Genomic DNA, 19488 nt, shown 5'->3' on the forward strand with positions numbered 1-19488 from the left:
TTGAGAATTAGCAAACCGTCGAGGATGATGAACCAAGTAACTACGAAGAGGCAGCCAAGGATGTTGACTCTTCTAGATGGCTTGAAGCCATGGAATCTGAAATGGATTCGATGTATCAGAACAAGGTATGGACCTTGGTTCCTAAACTGCAAGGAATAGTTCCTATCGGTAATAAATGGGTCTTTAAAAGAAAGACTGATGCAGATGGCAACGTTCAGACCTACAAAGCTAGGTTGGTGGCGAAAGGGTATCGTCAAAGATAAGGAGTTGATTATGATGAAACTTTCGCACCAGTTGCCATGATCAAATCTATAAGGATCATGCTTACAATAACAGCATATCACGACTATGAAATTTGGCAAATGGATGTCAAGACCGCCTTCTTGAATGGGTTCTTGAAGGAGGAAGTGTACGTGACACAACCTGAAGGCTTTGTAATCAAAGATCAGGAGCATAAGGTATGCAAACTTCAAAGGTCGATATATGGGCTAAAGCAAGCATCAAGGAGTTGGAATATTCGTTTTGATGAGGTCGTTAGGAGTAGCGGTTTCATCAAGAACGAACATGAACCTTGTGTTTACAGGAAGGTTAGTGGGAGTAATGTTGTCTTCCTAGTGCTTTATGTAGATGACATATTGCTTATAGGAAATGACATCCCCACATTACAAACAACGAAAGAGTGGCTCTCAGAAAGCTTCACCATGAAGGATTTGGGAGAGGCGGACTTTATACTTGGTATAAAGATCTATAGAGATAGATCAAACAGGCTGCTGGGTTTATCTCAATCCACGTACATTGACAAGATGCTAAAGAGGTTTAGCATGGAAGGATCGAAAAGGGGTTTTCTACCTGTCAATCATGGGATAAATCTTTCAAAGGCTATGTGTCCTAAGTCACAGTCTGAGAAGGATCGCATGAGTGGAATTCCATACGCTTCGGCTATTGGGTCCATCATGTATGCCATGATATGTACGAGACCAAATGTCTCATATGCTTTAAGCATTACGAGCAGATACCAGTCTGACCCTGGAAAGGGTCACTGGACGGCAGTCAAGACTATCCTTAAATACTTGAGAAGAACTAAGGATGCGTTTTTGGTCTATGGTGGGGTTAATGAGCTTACAGTGAAAGGGTTCACTGATGCCAGCTTCCAGAGTGACAAAGATGACTGAAAGTCACAGTCAGGGTTCGTATTCACCTTAAATGGTCGGGCAGTATCTTGGAAGAGTTCCAAGCAGGAGACAACAGCAGATTCAACGACAGAAGCTGAATACATAGCTGCTTCAGAAGCGGCTAAGGAGGCCGTGTGGATCAAGAAGTTCATATCTGAACTTAGGGTGGTTCCAAGCGTGGATGAGCCCATACAGTTGCTGTGCGACAACACTGGATCCATTGCGCAGTCAAAGGAACCTAGGTCTCATCAAAGATCTAAGCACGTGCTCCGCAGATATCACCTGATTAGAGAAATCATTGATAGAATGGATGTAAAGATGGATTATGTTCCCACAAATGATAACCTGACCGATTCTCTGACAAAGGCTGTTTCTCAGAGAAAACATGATAGTCATTATGAGGCTTTGGGTATACGACTTAGGTCTGATTGGCTCTAGGCCAAGTGGGAGCTTGTTAGTATTTGGGTGTCCTAGAGACAATCTTATGATTAAATAAGGACAGAGATGTAGACCTTTTTAATATTGTCGCAAATAAATAAAAACACTCTTTATCTTGTTTCATAATTATGTCTCGATATTAATATTAATATATTATGAATAACTTGATAATCCCCGTGGAATAAAATAGGTATCTCTTGAGTATCTGTGATGAGATCACAATCATGAGGATTCAAGAATACCGGATGTTCATTCCTAATTTTATGTTCCTAGTCTAGAGATATTGAGAATGGGGTCAGTAATCTCGGGTAAGACTAGCACGACTTATCTATTTGTATATGGATACAAGGTATAGACCTCATGTGCTACAGATATGGAGATTTCTTAGCTAAAGTCGTGGGTGGACCTATAAGGTTATAGCTTGCACTGAACGGACCCACAAAGAGACTCTCTGAGGAACTCTCAGAGAGAGTATCATTAGAGTAGTCTCTTTATATTTGGGTATGTCTTTCCTAAGACCAGAAGTTATTACCTGTGTTCTAGAAGGCATGCTTTGATTGTGCACCTCGTCTGCCTGAAACATGGAGACTTATAGGTATACTGTTGGGCTTGTCCTGAAAGAACACAGGGCTAGGGTGATAAGCTGAAGGAATTCGTCAAATCTCTGTGAGAGATTAGGTTATCTGTAAACCGGAGAAATCGGGATGACATTTACAAGGACTCGAGAATCTATGCATAGTAAAAGAGATCATGAGATGATCTGCCTTTAGAGTCTGTAAATTGAAGATTCCCTAATTTCAAATAAAGCTTACCCTAAACCGCAGGGGTTGATACGCTTCCTTACCCTAGGTTTTATGGGAAGGTAACCGACACGAAAGGAAATATGTACGGAAATCAAATATGTTTAATAGGATGATCAAATCATTAATCTAACTAGTTCTGGGGCAACAAAGCATTGCTAGTGCTCTGTGTTGTCATTAGATGGGTTGTGGGCTTATTGGGCCCAAACCCATTCATGTCAGTGGCTAAGTTAGACCTAATGAGTCACACACAAACACCTAATTGTCTAGATGCTCAAGCATTAAAGGTATTGGGCCTAATAATAGTTATTAGCCCAAGAAGTTGTTTGGAACTCCACCTAAAGGGGTGGAGGGCGCATGGTTCATTGTAATGGGCTTGGATAGTCCAAGACATTACTAATTAATTTAATTAGTTAAATTAATTATCAAACATTTAAATTTTGAAATTTTGAATTTTGAATTTGAATTTCGAAATTCGAATTTTGAATTCGAAATTTGAAATTTGAATTTTGAAATTTGGATTTTGAATTCGAATTTTGAAATTTGAATTTTGAAATTTGAAAATTTGAATTTTGAATTTGAATTTTGAATTTGAATGTTTGAACATTTGAATTTGAATATTTGAATGTTTGAATTCAAATATTTGAATTTGAATTGCCTATGAAAGGTTGTTTCATAACAAAAGGATAAGATGAGATCTTGTTGGAACAAATCACTAGTATCATGAGAGAATCTTTTGGACAAGATCCAAGGCCATATATGGCGCTGATTTGGGTTGTTGGTGAGCAAGATTTGCTCATCAAAATCAGCTCCAGAAGATTCAGTCAGTTGGGAGAAAATCTGAGTGAGTTGATACAAATTTGAATGCAACTACTCAGATGTATCTGGTCACCTTTTTGGGCTATATGGGGCGCACCATATAGCTGATCTTATGAAGATTTCTGATCAGAATTTTGAATAGGTTTTGAACCAATTCTCAAGAGAATATTCTATGAGCCTGTTAGCAATTTTTGAAATAGAACAGCTCCACTTCTCTCTCTCCTATCTGGCGCCTAATGATCAGATTTTTAGGAGAAAAATCTGATTGGTATTTTATTTTAAATACTCTCCTCTTATGTGCCTAAGTGTTCAGTTGTTCCTCCAAGGGTTTTTCTGAAAACCTAGCCTATTCTCTCCTCTCTCATGCGCCACTTGTGAAGTTTTCACATTGAGAGTTTCACTTTTTCAAACACTTTCACCTAGCCTCCATCTTCACACATAGAGCGCCTAACAAGCCTCTTTGTGGTGATCATACGGTGGCTTCACAAGAAGGAGTTCTTGCACCTAGACGAGTGGGTGGTGTGGATCAACGTTAGAGGGTCTGAACCCTTCAGACCGGCCTTGATCATCTGGTGATTTCACGAACAAGATAACATCATGCTTTCCTAAAGCATGATCTTGATGTGCATGTATATTCCGCAAAGAAAAATTTTGTTTTTCCCTCTTGCATGCATCGGCCTTCAAGGCCATTTCAAACTATCAATTATGTCATGATACTTAAATTTTACTAATCATTTAATTAGTGTACCTAAACCCTACTTTAGTCCAATTTTAGAGTTAAATCCTTAATTACTTTTGTTAATTAATCTCTACCCTTAATAAATCCCCTAATTCATCCTCTCCTTAATTTTAACACAACTAAACCCTTATATACTTTATGAGGCAGATTTGATGAGCTATTTTAATTAGGGTTTTTAGCCATTATTAAACATGATTAGTGAGTTTTACTTAGAGTTAACCCACCTAGTTAATCTTTCTAATCATTTTTTCACACTTAACAACTTAATCACATTTTTTTATCATCAAACCTTATTATTACATGACATGGCTGAAATCATCAAGGGTCCATATAGGGTTCATGTTCATATTTTCACATGAACAACACACAAAGGTCCAAAGGTGGCACCTTTACTCATCAAATCCATGATTCCATGGTTCAAAACACACACACGCTTAAAGATCTTCATCAAACCATTACTTTACAAAATTTTAAACAACATTCTCCTCATGAACATATCAAAGCCGAGGCACTCAACAAGAAAAGGGAGGCTTTTTGGTTCATATTTCTCAAGTGGGAGCTTACATCTTCAAGGTTCCTTCTTTAGCTCAAGCCTCCACCTTTTTCCACCAAGAACCTTCCTTTAAGCAAGAACAAATCTTCATGAACATGCTCATGAGTTAGGCTCAAGAACACAAGAAGAAAAGATGAGGTTTTTCATGAAAAAATCAAGAGAACTTACCCACAAAATCACAAGAACCAAGCAACCAAGTGTGGTTCTTCAAGAGAGTTTAAGAACACAACTCACACCCTTGAACATCAACAAAACCGTGGCTGTTTGTGAGGTGAGGGAAATGAAATTTTTGATTCACACCATGAAAATGGTATGGTGGTGAAGAGGAGAGTGAGAGGAACAACTTTGATGAAGGAGATTTTGTGTTTTGGTGAGGTTTTGATGGAGGAATTCTAGAGAGAAGTTAGAGAAAATTCAAAAATCAAATTTTAGACAGAGGAATAGTGAGGGAGGCGCTGGTTTCTGAATCAGCAAGGGGAAGGTGGTGCCCTAATGTGGGGGTGCCATGTCATTAAGTGACCATTCGTCCTTTAGTGAGACCCGGTGTAATTTTTAACTGATTCGGCGTTAGATTTTTACCCGAAAACTCCCAAGACTCTAACTTTAAGTACTTAACATTAATTTTGTCTAATTATCATGTTCATAACTTAAAAATTTAATTAATAGATCACAGATCCACTAACAGTTGTTTAATTACACTATAGTCTTTACTAGTGTTCTTAACGGTACCCGGATTTCATAATCTTCTTAACTTTATCATTTTTGGTCTAATTATGACTTGTTAGGCATATATTGGTATTTATTTCTATTTTCTCATCTTTTTCACGTTTAAGGATTCTACCGGCTGCTGCTACAGCAGTACAAAATACCTGGCAGAAGTGACTTTTCAAAAATACCCCAATATGGGTATCAATCTTCATCAAATAATATCCTAACCTCATTCATGATGTTTATATATTATATTAGCTCTCTAACTATAATTTGCTAACTTGGAGCTATTCTACTGACTGTTATTACGTCAGTAGTCAAAATTAACAGATGAAAATTCATCTGTGCATAATACCCTCAATATGGGTATCAAAATTTTTAGAGTTTCATCCTCATTTCATTTATGACCATAAGGTCCTCATCATAACCCTCTAATTTAAAAAAATCATATATTTAGGGTTATTATATTCTATATGGCACAGACACGGTCTTTTTTCTGAAAATTTGTGTGTCGGACACGTGTCCGACACGGACACGCTCCAACACGTTCGGACACGCTTTCGACACGCGGTCAACATTTGGGGACACACGGTCAACTCTCGGACACGTTTTTCCGACACGCAGTCAACTTTTTCGGACACGCGGTCAATGCTCGGACACGTTTTTTTTTTAAATCTTAATTTTATTTGGTTAACTAAATATAAAAGAAATAATTTATAAATTAATTTTTTTCTGTTATTAAATTTGACATGAAAAATTAACAAAGTACGAAAAATTATTTATATTTATATTTATGTTATGAAATTTAAATATTTGATTGGTTATATGACTTATTACGGACTCTTATTTGTATTAAATATAAATTATATTATATATATTAAAAATTTTATTTAATATCAAAACGTGTCCCAACGTGTCGAAATATGACATTTTTTAGAATTAACGTGTTGGTGTGTCGTGTCGTGTCGTGTCCCGTGTCCGTGTCCGTGCATCATAGATTATATTCACCACACCTTTTAAAAAGATTTTGTTCTCAAAATCGGATCATACCTGATATCAAAGTCGGGATATCGCCAGAGAATATCATCATCCCGCTCCCATGTGGCATCCTCAGGTGTCAATCCTTCCCATTGAATCTTAATCATGGGAATGACCCTATTTCGAAGCTGTTTCTCATCTCGAGCGAGAACCTTAGAAGGTCCAACAACGAACTTCAAATCCTTCTTAATCTCTATGTCGTCATGATGTACAATGTGTGAATCATCAGATATATATCTGCAGAGCTGACTCACATGAAAGACGTCATGTAAATTCGCCAAGTTGGGAGGTAGAGCAAGTTGATATGCCACCGGTCCGACCCTCTTTATTATCTGGTAGGGCCCAATGAACCGTGGACTCAACTTCCTCACTCCCAAGGCACGCCCAACACCTGTAGTAGGTGATAGTCGGATGAATACATGATCCCCGTCAGAAAACTCAAGGGGCCTGTGTTTGGCATCATAGTAACTCTTCTGCCGACTCTGGGCTTTCTTCAGCCTATCTCTGATCATCTCAATCTGCTCTGTAGTCTCTTGGACCAAGTCTGGCCCCAATAATTGTCTTTCTCCAATCTCTGTACAACAAGTAGGTGCTCTACACCTACGGCCATACAAGGCCTCATAAGGAGCCATGCCCAAACTGGCATGATAACTGTTGTTGTAGGAGAACTCAACCAGTGGCAGGTACTTGTCCCAAGCATTACCCTGCTCTAGCACACATGCTCTCAGCATGTCCTCCAGTGTCTGAATGGTCCTCTCTGTCTGACCATCTGTTTGCGGGTGATATGCAGTACTCAATCTCAATTGAGTACCAAAGGCCTCATGCAACGCTTCCCATAAGCGTGATGTAAACTTCGGATCCCGATCACTGAATATGCTTTCGGGAATGCCATGAAGCTTCACAATCTCTCTAACATATAGTCTGGCTAGCTGCTCTGTGGAGAAGGTCGTCTTGACTGGAATGAAATGGGCGGATTTAGTCAACCTATCAACCACAACCCATATGGAATCAAATCCAGCCTGGCTTCTCGGTAATCCAACAACAAAGTCCATGGATATACTCGTCCACTTCCACTCTGGAATATCTAATGGCTGTAACAAACCCGAAGGCTTCTGATGCTCAATTTTTACCTTCTGACAAATCAGGCACTTATTCACAAACTGGGCTATGTCTTTCTTCATCCCAGATAGAGGTGGCAAAGTGGGCAGCCCGCCCCACCCCGCCATCAACCCGCCAAAAAATGAGTCAGCCAGCCCCGCTCCGCTTTTGAAAGTGGGACCACCAAAAATTACGCTGTTTCAAATCTTGGCCCCGCCCCATCTTAGTTGCACCAGGGTGGATGGTGTACTTGCACCAGGGTGGATGGTGTACTTACCCATATGGCCCTCTGTTAACACTTCTTCTACCATTGGCCCCTTTAGGACAATTAATCGTTCTTTGTAGTATTTCACATTAGAAGCATCGGTGAACACAAAATCTTGCTCTTTCATCATTTGGATCCCTTCATCAAGCAGTTGGGCCGCTTTAACTTTTTCCATTAACGAATTTCGGACTTCGACCGTAGTCGTGAAATATGAAGTCTCAAATGGTGTCACAGAAATTCGCAAATCCCTGAACTCCTCAATCAAATCATACTCTGCAATCATCATGCTAGCCACACCCGTGGTCTTTCTGCTCAAGGCATCAGCCACTACATTTGCCTTTCCAGGGTGATACTGAAGGTCAAGAAGGTAGCACCATACAAGAAGTGTCTCCATATTTTCAATGCAAAAACAACGGCCGCTAACTCAAGATCATGAGTAGGGTAGTTCTCTTCATGTGGTCTCAACTGTCTAGAAGCATAGGCCACTACCTTTCACTCCTGCATCAACATGCACCCTAATCCATACTTGGATGCATCACAATAGATCTCAAATCTCTTCTCTGGATCAGGAAGAATCAGAACCGGTGCGGTAGTAAACTTATCTTTTAGTTCCTGGAAACTCACATCACACCCAAGGGTCCATGCAAATGGCACCCCCTTGCGGGTCAATCTAGTCAATGGCAAGGTGATTCTGGAGAATCCATTAATAAACCGCCTGTAGTATCCTGCTAAACCCAGAAAACTCCAGATTTCAGTAACACTCTTGGGTCTCTCATAATCCAGCACAGCTTCAATTTTACTCGGATCAACAGCCACTCCTGTAGATGAGATGATGTGTCCAAGAAACTGGATCTCATGTAACCAAAACTCACACTTGGAGGGTTTGGCATATAACTGATGCTCCCTCAAAATCTGTAGGACTATCTTCAAATGCTCTGCATGCTCTTCTTTACTCTTGGAGTAGATTAGAATATCATCAATAAACACCACTACAAACTGATCTAGATGTGGTTTAAAGATTCGGTTCATATAACTCATGAACACGGCTGGGGCATTAGTAAGCCCAAATGGGATCACTAGATACTCATAATGCCCATATCTGGATTGGAAAGCCGTCTTCGGAATATCCTTTGCTTTTACCCGGATCTGGTGATATCCGGAACGAAGATCAATCTTCGAGAACACTGAAGCACCCCTGAGCTGATCCAACAGATCATCAATGCGTGGTAGAGGATACTTGTTCTTTACTGTCACCTTGTTTAACTGTCGATAATCAGTGCACAACCTCATAATCCCATCCTTCTTCTTCACGAAGATGACTGGTACACCCCAAGGAGATACACTCGGTCTGATAAAGTTCTTGTGGGACAATTCTTCTAACTGCTTCTTCAGCTCAGCTAGCTCCACTGGTGACATCCGGTATGGAGCCAATGAGATAGGCCCCACACCAGGTACTAAGTCAATTGAGAATTCAATCTCCCTCTCAGGTGGAAAATGAGGAATTTCTTCTGGAAATACGTCTTCAAACTCGCATACAACCGGAATATTAGCAGTAGGTTCTTTGGAGTCTCCTACGAGTCCTCCCAGGATAATGTATCCTGCATCTCCCTCATCTAGAGCCTTATTTAACTGCGGTGCTGTCAAGTACAAACTGTCCGGCTTTTCTCCTTTTGCAGCAAAGAAAACTCTTCTGCTACAACAATCTAGCATCACACCATATCGGACCAGCCAATCCATACCCAAGATAATGTGTAGATTCATGCCCTCAAGCACTATCAAATCCACCATATACTCTTCTTGCTCATATATGAATCTGACTTCTTTGCACTTCAAAGAAGTAGAAACAATGTCTCCGGTGGTAGTCTTCACTACCATGGGAGGCGTGAACTCATGAATGGGCAAATGTAATCCATTAGCAACAAATTCTGATATGAAGGAGTGGGTAGCTCCAGAATCAAACATGGCGTCAAATTCATATCCTCTGATAAGAATAGTACCTTTGATAAGGTTTGGAGACCTCTCTGCCTCCTGCTGTGTCACTGCATATACCCTGGCACTAGTGGGCGCCATAGGCTCCTCTATGGCTCTCTGAGCAGGCACGGACTGAATAGGGATCGCCTGAATGGCTGCAACTTGCCCCGTCTTCTTGGGGCACTCTCTGGAATAATGTCCTGCCTGACCACAGCTGAAGCAAATATTCTGCCCCAGTCGACAAACACCTGTATGCATCTTCCTACACTTGGCACAAGTGGGAATCTTCCCTGCACCAGACATTCTGCTTCCATTCTTCACAAAGGGAGTCTTCTTAAACTTGGAGTTCTGTTGTGCTTGCAAACCTTTTCCCTTACCCTTCCAGGGCGTAGTCCTCCCACTGAAGCTCTTTCCCGCTGCTTCATTTCCCCTGGTACAATAGTGCTCCTGAATATTCTGGCACTGCTTGATCAACTCCACAAAATCTCTGGTGCAATGACCAGCAAGTTTGTCTGCTATCATATCATTCAGACCCTTCCTGAATCGAAAGGCCTTGTCTTCTGGCGTGAGGGGAGCTCTACCATAACACGAATATTTTGCCAAGCGGTTGAACTTGCTCAGATATTTATCCACAGTCATGCCTTCCTGCCGGAGGTCTTCAAACTCACTCTTCTTCCTTTCCCTGGCTTCTTCAGGGAAGTACTTCTGCAGAAAATGCCTCTCAAATAACGGCCAAGTAATAGCATAACCTTGGCACTCAAGTGGGTTTCTAACATTACTCCACCAGTCAGCAGTATCCCCCTGTAACATGTACACTGCATATAGGAGCTTCGTGTTGGCATCACATTCCATAACCTGAAAAATGCGCTCCATCTCTTGGAGCCACTCCAATGCTGGGATGGGATCTCTTCCACCTTTGTAGTGAGGTGGGGAATGCTTCTTGAAAGCATTCAGCATACACTCTCTAGTATCCCGGTCAAACATGGGTGGTATAGCTGATCTATCAACCTCAATAACTGGCTGCCTCACTCGTCCCTCATGGACAGATGCCTCCGCCTCCTGATGGGCCTCTCCTGACCCTTCTTGTCCCATCACAACAGGCTCAAGAATCTGTACGGGACCAACAGCACGTGCAACCTGCTGCTGCACATGTGGTGTAACTGGCGGTGGAGGTGGGGGTGAAGGTGGTGGAGGTCCTCCTCGTACTCTGTCAACAGTAGTCGGATCATCTCAGCATTGGCCAGCCTATTCTGTGCCATAAGGTCTTCACTGGCCTTTCTCAACTGCTCTCTATCGCGCTCTCTGGCCTCTTCTATCCTCTTCAGGTCAGCTTCCCTTGTCTCGCTCAAGGTTTACTGTAGTGCCGCTATAGCAGCAGCAACGGGGTTCGGTGGTGGCTTTTGAACTACCCGTCTAGGTCTCCCTCGAGGAGCCATGATATCTACACACAACTGCACAAGGTATGAGTTAGCTACGCTCAATCAAGTGATGAAATATGCAATATCATGATGCTCAAGAGATACTCAACAGGTAATTCTAACACTTAAGCAATAAATCAGTGAACGTCCTGGTGAAACTGCTCTGATACCATAAATATAACACCCCGTAGTACTCCGGTTGTTAACAAACATGATATTTAACATTCACAGCGGAAGGCTTTATTTTAAAAGAATACTAACACGTTTTACAAAAATACGAGTAAACTTTTTCCAAAACATTTTATAAAAACATTTCTAAAAACGTTCACGTGAGATACTGCGAAAGCGTAAATCTAAACATACATCTACTAATTACTCCTATGAGCCAGTATTAGTGGCCATTGACCATCAAGATATGACATCAAGTGTCATTCTTGACGGAGTCTCACGGACAGCATAACGGTTGTATTTCGGATAACTGGGAACATGGTCCCACACATACAGATCACCTAATGGATACAATAATTTAAACAGATAGCTTGCAAATCCCACAGGGATTGCAATCCCCTCAATAGGTCAATACAAATAATAAGGCTCCATGCCCAAATTAACTGAATACATGCATCAAGTGTATATTAATTCAACGTATAAAAGCATCAATAAATAATCCATGGCTCTAAGAATACAATCATGAGCCTAAATAAATACATACAATAATCTCCATAAAATAATTACGCATGTTAACAAGTCTACATGCCAACATCAAATCTAAACATAATATAAAATCATCAGCTACATCATCAACTACTCCAATGCGGGGGCCTTTCCACTAGAAGCATCACCACTACTCTGGGTACCTGAAATGATGTCCCCAAACGGGGTGAGATAACAACATCTCAATAAGCTCAAGGTTCATGGAGGATCCTCTAACCCCTGAGCCCACTTCCTGCATGACAAGTCAGTTATAAAGCATATAATACAGACATACAACATAAACATAGCATCATCATATCATCCTTGTGTAACCCCAAGGTCAAAGCCATAGACGGTTACACATGTGTGACTTCCAAGGTCAAGCCATAGACAGTCAACACAACCTCAGTATGAAATAGCTCCCAGAGTCAAGTCATAGGCAGCCTACATACCATGATCACTGGCCAGGATCCTCATAACATATATCATCAGTGCATCATCATAACATCAAGAACATATAACATCTATATGAATGTGAATGAATGCACATATACATTATACCATTTACTTTCATACAATACAACCATAATGCCCACCATCATGGTGGGGCCACAAGAGAGAGGAGTCAACTAGAACTAGGAGCTTACCTTGGGGAGCTTAGCACAAGCCCACACTCCAATGTAATACGTATGCTCCAACAAAATCCTCAAGTGCACGGTTCTCTAGGCACACCTTGAGAAGGAACCATTCACATCATTAATTACATATTAATTAATCAAGTAATATCCACGACTTAATCATTTAAATTACTTTTCAACTCATATGCCAATAATATGCCCATTACAAGTCTAGACCAATTATTACATATAACATATTTTAGTGCATTATTACAAGCCACTTTAATCTTCAATTACTTACATAGCTTAGAATCACATGCAAGGCTCACTTAGGTAACTTACATTATTTTCAACTCATCCAAGCCATATTTATGATTATTATAATAACTGTACATGCTTCTGTTTTCTAGTTACTGAGCGCGACTCACTTGTTATAAAATTCTCATATTTTAGTATGTTAATCTAGACTCAATTACCTTTCCAACAAGGTATCACATGCCTCATTTGGAGTTTTGTATCTCCGGTTATCACCATTTGAAGTTGGACAAGCAAAGCTGTTTGCCAACTCTGAACAGGGCCCTAAACATCCTTTACCATTTCTTCTATTCGGGAAAATATACTAAACCATTTGTTCTCAAATATTTATGTAGACAACTAGACAACTTTATCTTTAATTAGACTTATTATGAGCCTAATTTGAGTAATCACAGAGGGAGAAACAATTCGTGGAAGTTACAGCCATGTACAGCCCCTGCACATGGCCTCCATGTGCAGTCCTCACTCAAACGAACATACAGAACGGAATACATCTTCAATTGATACCAAATTTTGACATCACATAGCCAACATCTCAACCTTCAATTTGATATAAGGCACAGCCCTATATGACCTTTGTGGAGGGAGATATGCTCTCCCCAATTTCTCCTAAAAACTGGTTACTTAGCCTTAAATGTGTTTACTTAACAAACCTTAATCACTTTTGATTATAAATCCTAATTCACATTAATTCTTGGATTTTTCTATTATTAAGTCACATTATGAAATATCCTTAGTCTCATTATGTCATGATACTTAAATTTTACTAATTATTTATTTAGTGTACCTAAACCCTACTTTAGTCCAATTTTAGAGTTAAATCCTTAATTACTTTTGTTAATTAATCTCTACCCTTAATTAATCCCCTAATTCATCCTCTCCTTAATTTTAACACAACTAAACCCTTATATACTTTATGAGGCAGATTTGATGAGCTATTTTAATTAGGGTTTTTAGCCATTATTAAACATGATTAGTGAGTTTTACTTAGAGTTAACCCACCTAGTTAATCTTTCTAATCATTTTTCCACACTTAACAACTTAATCACATTTTTTTATCATCAAACCTTATTATTACATGACATGGCTGAAATCATCAAGGGTCCATATAGGGTTCATGTTCATCTTTTCACATGAACAACACACAAAGGTCCAAAGGTGGCACCTTTACTCATCAAATCCATGATTCCATGGTTCAAAACACACACACCCTTAAAGATCTTCATCAAACCATTACTTTACAAAATTTTAAACAACATTCTCCTCATGAACATATCAAAACCGAGGCACTCAACAAGAAAAAGGGAGGCTTTTTGGTTCATATTTCTCAAGTGGGAGCTTACATCTTCAAGGTTCCTCCTTTAGCTCAAGCCTCCACCTTTTTCCACCAAGAACCCTCCTTTAAGCAAGAACAAACCTTCATGAACATGCTCATGAGTTAGGCTCAAGAACACAAGAAGAAAAGATGAGGTTTTTCATGAAAAAATCAAGAGAACTTACCCACAAAATCACAAGAACCAAGCAACCAAGTGTGGTTCTTCAAGAGAGTTTAAGAACACAACTCACACCCTTGAACATCAACAAAACCGTGGCTGTTTGTGAGGTGAGGGACATGAAATTTTTGATTCACACCATGAAAATGGTATGGTGGTGAAGAGGAGAGTGAGAGGAACAACTTTGATGAAGGAGATTTTGTGTTTTGGAGAGGTTTTGATGGAGGAATTCTAGAGAGAAGTTAGAGAAAATTCAAAAATCAAATTTTAGAGAGAGGAATAGTGAGGGAGGCGCTGGTTTCTGAATCAGCCAGGGGAAGGTGGTGCCCTAATGTGGGGGTGCCATGTCATTAAGTGACCATTCGTCCTTTAGTGAGACCCGGTGTAATTTTTAACTGATTCGGCGTTAGATTTTTACCGGAAAACTCCCAAGACTCTAACTTTAAGTACTTAACATTAATTTTGTCTAATTATCATGTTCATAACTTAAAAATTTAATTAATAGATCACAGATCCACTAACAGTTGTTTAATTACACTATAGTCTTTACTAGTGTTCTTAACGGTACCCGGATTTCATAATCTTCTTAACTTTATCATTTTTGGTCTAATTATGACTTGTTAGGCATATATTGGTATTTATTTCTATTTTCTCATCTTTTTCACGTTTAAGGATTCTACCGGCTGCTGCTACAGCAGTACAAAATACCTGGCAGAAGTGACTTTTCAAAAATACCCCAATATGAGTATCAATCTTCATCAAATAATATCCTAACCTCATTCATGATGTTTATATATTATATTAGCTCTCTAACTATAATTTGCTAACTTGGAGCTATTCTACTGACTGTTATTACGTCAGTAGTCAAAATTAACAGATGAAAATTCATCTGTGCATAATACCCTCAATATGGGTATCAAAATTTTTAGAGTTTCATCCTCATTTCATTTATGACCATAAGGTCCTCATCATAACCCTCTAATTTAAAAAAATCATATATTTAGGGTTATTATATTCTATATGGCACAGACACGGTCTTTTTTCTGAAAATTTGTGTGTCGGACACGTGTCCGACACGGACACGCTCCGACACGCGTTCGACACGCGGTCAACATTTGGGGACACACGGTCAACTCTCGGACACGTTTTTCCGACACGCAGTCAACTTTTTCGGACACGCGGTCAATGCTCGGACACGTTATTTTTTTAAATCTTAATTTTATTTGGTTAACTAAATATAAAAGAAATAATTTATAAATTAATTTTTTTCTGTTATTAAATTTGACATGAAAAATTAACAAAGTACGAAAAATTATTTATATTTATATTTATGTTATGAAATTTAAATATTTGATTGGTTATATGACTTATTACGAACTCTTATTTGTATTAAATATAAATTATATTATATATATTAAAAATTTTATTTAATATCAAAACGTGTCCCAACGTGTCGAAATATGACATTTTTTAGAATTGACGTGTTGGTCTGTCGTGTCGTGTCGTGTCCCGTGTCCGTGTCCGTGCATCATAGATTATATTCACCACACCTTTTAAAAAGATTTTGTTCTCAAAATCGGATCATACCTGATATCAAAGTCGGGATATCGCCAGAGAATATCATCATCCCGCTCCCATGTGGCATCCTCAGGTGTCAATCCTTCCTATTGAATCTTAATCATGGGAATGACCCTATTTCGAAGCTGTTTCTCATCTCGAGCGAGAACCTTAGAAGGTCCAACAACGAACTTCAAATCCTTCTTAATCTCTATGTCGTCATGATGTACAATGTGTGAATCATCAGATATATATCTGCAGAGCTGACTCACATGAAAGACGTCATGTAAATTCGCCAAGTTGGGAGGTAGAGCAAGTTGATATGCCACCGGTCCGACCCTCTTTATTATCTGGTAGGGCCCAATGAACCGTGGACTCAACTTCCTCACTCCCAAGGCACGCCCAACACCTGTAGTAGGTGATAGTCGGATGAATACATGATCCCCTTCAGAAAACTCAAGCGGCCTGTGTTTGGCATCATAGTAACTCTTCTGCCGGCTCTGGGCTTTCTTCAGCCTATCTCTGATCATCTCAATCTGCTCTATAGTCTCTTGGACCAAGTCTGGCCCCAATAATTGTCTTTCTCCAATCTCTGTACAACAAGTAGGTGCTCTACACCTACGGCCATACAAGGCCTCATAAGGAGCCATGCCCAAACTGGCATGATAACTGTTGTTGTAGGAGAACTCAACCAGTGGCAGGTACTTGTCCCAAGCATTACCCTGCTCTAGCACACATGCTCTCAGCATGTCCTCCAGTGTCTGAATGGTCCTCTCTGTCTGACCATCTGTTTGCGGGTGATATGCAGTACTCAATCTCAATTGAGTACCAAAGGCCTCATGCAACGCTTCCCATAAGCGTGATGTAAACTTCGGATCCCGATCACTGACTATGCTTTCGGGAATGCCATGAAGCTTCACAATCTCTCTAACATATAGTCTGGCTAGCTGCTCTGTGGAGAAGGTCGTCTTGACTGGAATGAAATGGGCGGATTTAGTCAACCTATCAACCACAACCCATATGGAATCAAATCCAGCCTGGCTTCTCGGTAATCCAACAACAAAGTCCATGGATATACTCGTCCACTTCCACTCCGGAATATCTAATGGCTGTAACAAACCCGAAGGCTTCTGATGCTCAATTTTTACCTTCTGACAAATCAGGCACTTATTCACAAACTGGGCTATGTCTTTCTTCATCCCAGATAGAGGTGGCAAAGTGGGCAGCCCGCCCCGCCCCGCCCCACCCCGCCATCAACCCGCCAAAAAATGAGTCAGCCCGCCCCGCTCCGCTTTTGAAAGTGGGCTAAAAAACTCAGCCCGCCCCGCCCCGTTTGGCGGGTTGGGCGAATTGGCCCGCCAGCCCGAGCCTATTTTACGTTGACCCGCCTCGGCCCGCCTATGCCCGTCATCAACCCGCCAAAAATTGAGCCCGCCCCGCCCCGCTCCGCTTTTGATATGGGTTGAAAAACTCAGCCCGCCCCGCCCCGCTGGACGTGTTGGGCGGGTTGGCTCGCCGAGCCGAGCCCGTTTTGCCGGCTCTAATCCCAGACCACCAAAAGTTCTGTTTCAAATCTTGGTACATCTTAGTTGCACCAGGGTGGATGGTGTACTTACCCATATGGCCCTCTGTTAACACTTCTTCTACCATTGGCCCCTTTAGGACAATTAATCGTTCTTTGTAGTATTTCACATTAGAAGCATCGGTGAACACAAAATCTTACTCTTTCATCATTTGGATCCCTTCATCAAGCAGTTGGGCCGCTTTAACTTTTTCCATTAACGAATTTCGGACTTCGACCGTAGTCGTGAAATATGAAGTCTCAAATGGTGTCACAGAAATTCGCAAATCCCTGAACTCCTCAATCAAATCATACTCTGCAATCATCATGCTAGCCACACCCGTGGTCTTTCTGCTCAAGGCTTCAGCCACTACATTTGCCTTTCCAGGGTGATTGTAATAACCCAAAAATCTTGTACTCGAAATTAGCCTAATGAAATGAAATGAAAGGGGATCAAGTCTGTATTAAGTGAACGAGTAGCTTTGAATAAGCAACTGAAGATTTCACCCTCCTCACATGTCCACCTCGATCTAGCAAAGAGAAAAAGGGGATGAGATTGCTTTCCCCACCATAGGCGCACTCATGACAAGGAAAAGGAAGCTTCCTTCTTACACACTCAAGCCATGCATGACACAAGTCTTTCCATCTCCCAAGGTAACACATCAAGGGAACATAAACCAAGATTCCCTTCATAAAAGTAGGCTCACTTTCTTTCTTCCCTAGGCGCACAAGTCTTCCCCAATGCATGATTAAAAAGGTGAAGCCACCCTTTTCTCCATCTCCCTAGGCGCAATAATTAGCATAAAAAGGGAAGACTTGTTCTTACACACCTTATGATGAGTGTGACATACTCAAGGTGATTCCCAAACCCCATGCATTGGGAAGTCCCAAAGACACTCTATCCTAGAATTCAATTATGGAAAGCTAAAAGACAAAAGGCCCTACACATTAACCAACATTTCTTCAATGATGATTAAAGCAATTAACATTGGTACACGCAAAGACCCTCTCTGCGCCTCACTCCCCAAAATAATGATGACTCTCCCTAACCAAGGCATGACATGTAAGGAATCTCAAACTCCCCAAAATAATGATGACTCTCCCTAACCAAGGCATGACATGCAAGGACTCTCTTCCCCATGCGCCTCACTCCCCAAAACAATGATGAATCTCCCTAACCAAGGCATGACATGCAAGAACTCTCCTCCCTATACGCATCACTTCCAAGTGATTAATGATGAGTTGGTTTCTAGGTAAGAAATGCAAGAGTCCCTCCCATGCGTATGACACTTGAACAAGGTGGGAGATTTGCTAACCCACACACTCAACCTAGACTTAACCCTTCCCCTTCCTAGGTGTGATGATTAGAGGACTTAGACAAAATAAAAGACCCAAGCCAACCGTACGCACTCCCTCACACTCTCAAGATTAGCAAGGAACAAAAGGAAAACAAAGACACTATCTCTCTCCCTCTCAAAGGCTTCGGCCTTCTCCCCAAGGAACAAGCACCCACAAGAAAAACCAACCCCTCTTCCTCCCATCTAAGGCTTCGGCCATTCACATGTTAAGGGTAAGGGAACATCAAAAATAGTTTCTAGCCTCCTTCATCGTCTAACTCGTGAAGGTGGACACTTAGAAGAACTCGTGAAACTTAGAAGCAGGAGTGACATATCGGTGGAAGAATCACCATCAAACATCATCCTTGAGGTAAGGTCCCTTAGACTCCATGTTTAAGTTATGATCTCCCTCTTAAATATTTTCGTGTTATAAAGGCTAAAGGAATACAAACCTTCTTCCCTCATTCAATTCTTAAGGACTAAAAGAAAGGAAAACCTTGTGGGATTTACATGTTAACCGAAATGTTAGAATGCTAGGCATAAACTATGTTGTTAGAATCATTTTCTAAGACCTACATCCTAAAGGGGCCGAACCTATATGTGAGTTATAAACCAAGTGAGTTTTTAGAATCATCTCTAAAGTCCCATTATGTTATTAGGCCGAACCAAAGGTGCAAGGGAAGACTAGAGCCGAACTCGAACTCTTGAAGAATAAAAAGACAAGACCCCTGTGTAAGTGATTTATGGTTGTTGAAGCGGCTACCCTATGGTTGCCACCCCTTTATGTTAAAGTGAGGTTTGACTGCAATATGTTATATGATGCATTACATGATATGTTTGGTTGTTTGGAACTAATGTTTATTCATGCAAGTTTTGTAAGATGGCCTGTGCACTAA

At 40.6% G+C, this 19488-nt stretch overlaps 1 protein-coding gene across 1 annotated transcript; it reads right to left on the reverse strand.

Moving 5' to 3' along the window:
* Positions 1–8122: 8122 nt before the first annotated feature.
* LOC133284544 (uncharacterized) lies at positions 8123–11037 on the reverse strand. Its single transcript, XM_061481581.1, has 3 exons — positions 10958–11037; positions 8972–10808; positions 8123–8776 (listed from the first exon to the last, which is right to left on the reverse strand). Exons 1-3 carry the CDS (start codon positions 11035–11037, stop codon positions 8123–8125), a joined length of 2571 nt encoding a protein of 856 aa, XP_061337565.1.
* Positions 11038–19488: the final 8451 nt, after the last annotated feature.

The sequence above is a fragment of the Gastrolobium bilobum genome, unplaced genomic scaffold, assembly GCF_033153095.1.
Source record: "Gastrolobium bilobum isolate Gb01-03AN ecotype WA unplaced genomic scaffold, APGP_CSIRO_Gbil_v1 utg19612, whole genome shotgun sequence".
In the NCBI taxonomy this organism is placed as follows: domain Eukaryota; kingdom Viridiplantae; phylum Streptophyta; class Magnoliopsida; order Fabales; family Fabaceae; genus Gastrolobium; species Gastrolobium bilobum.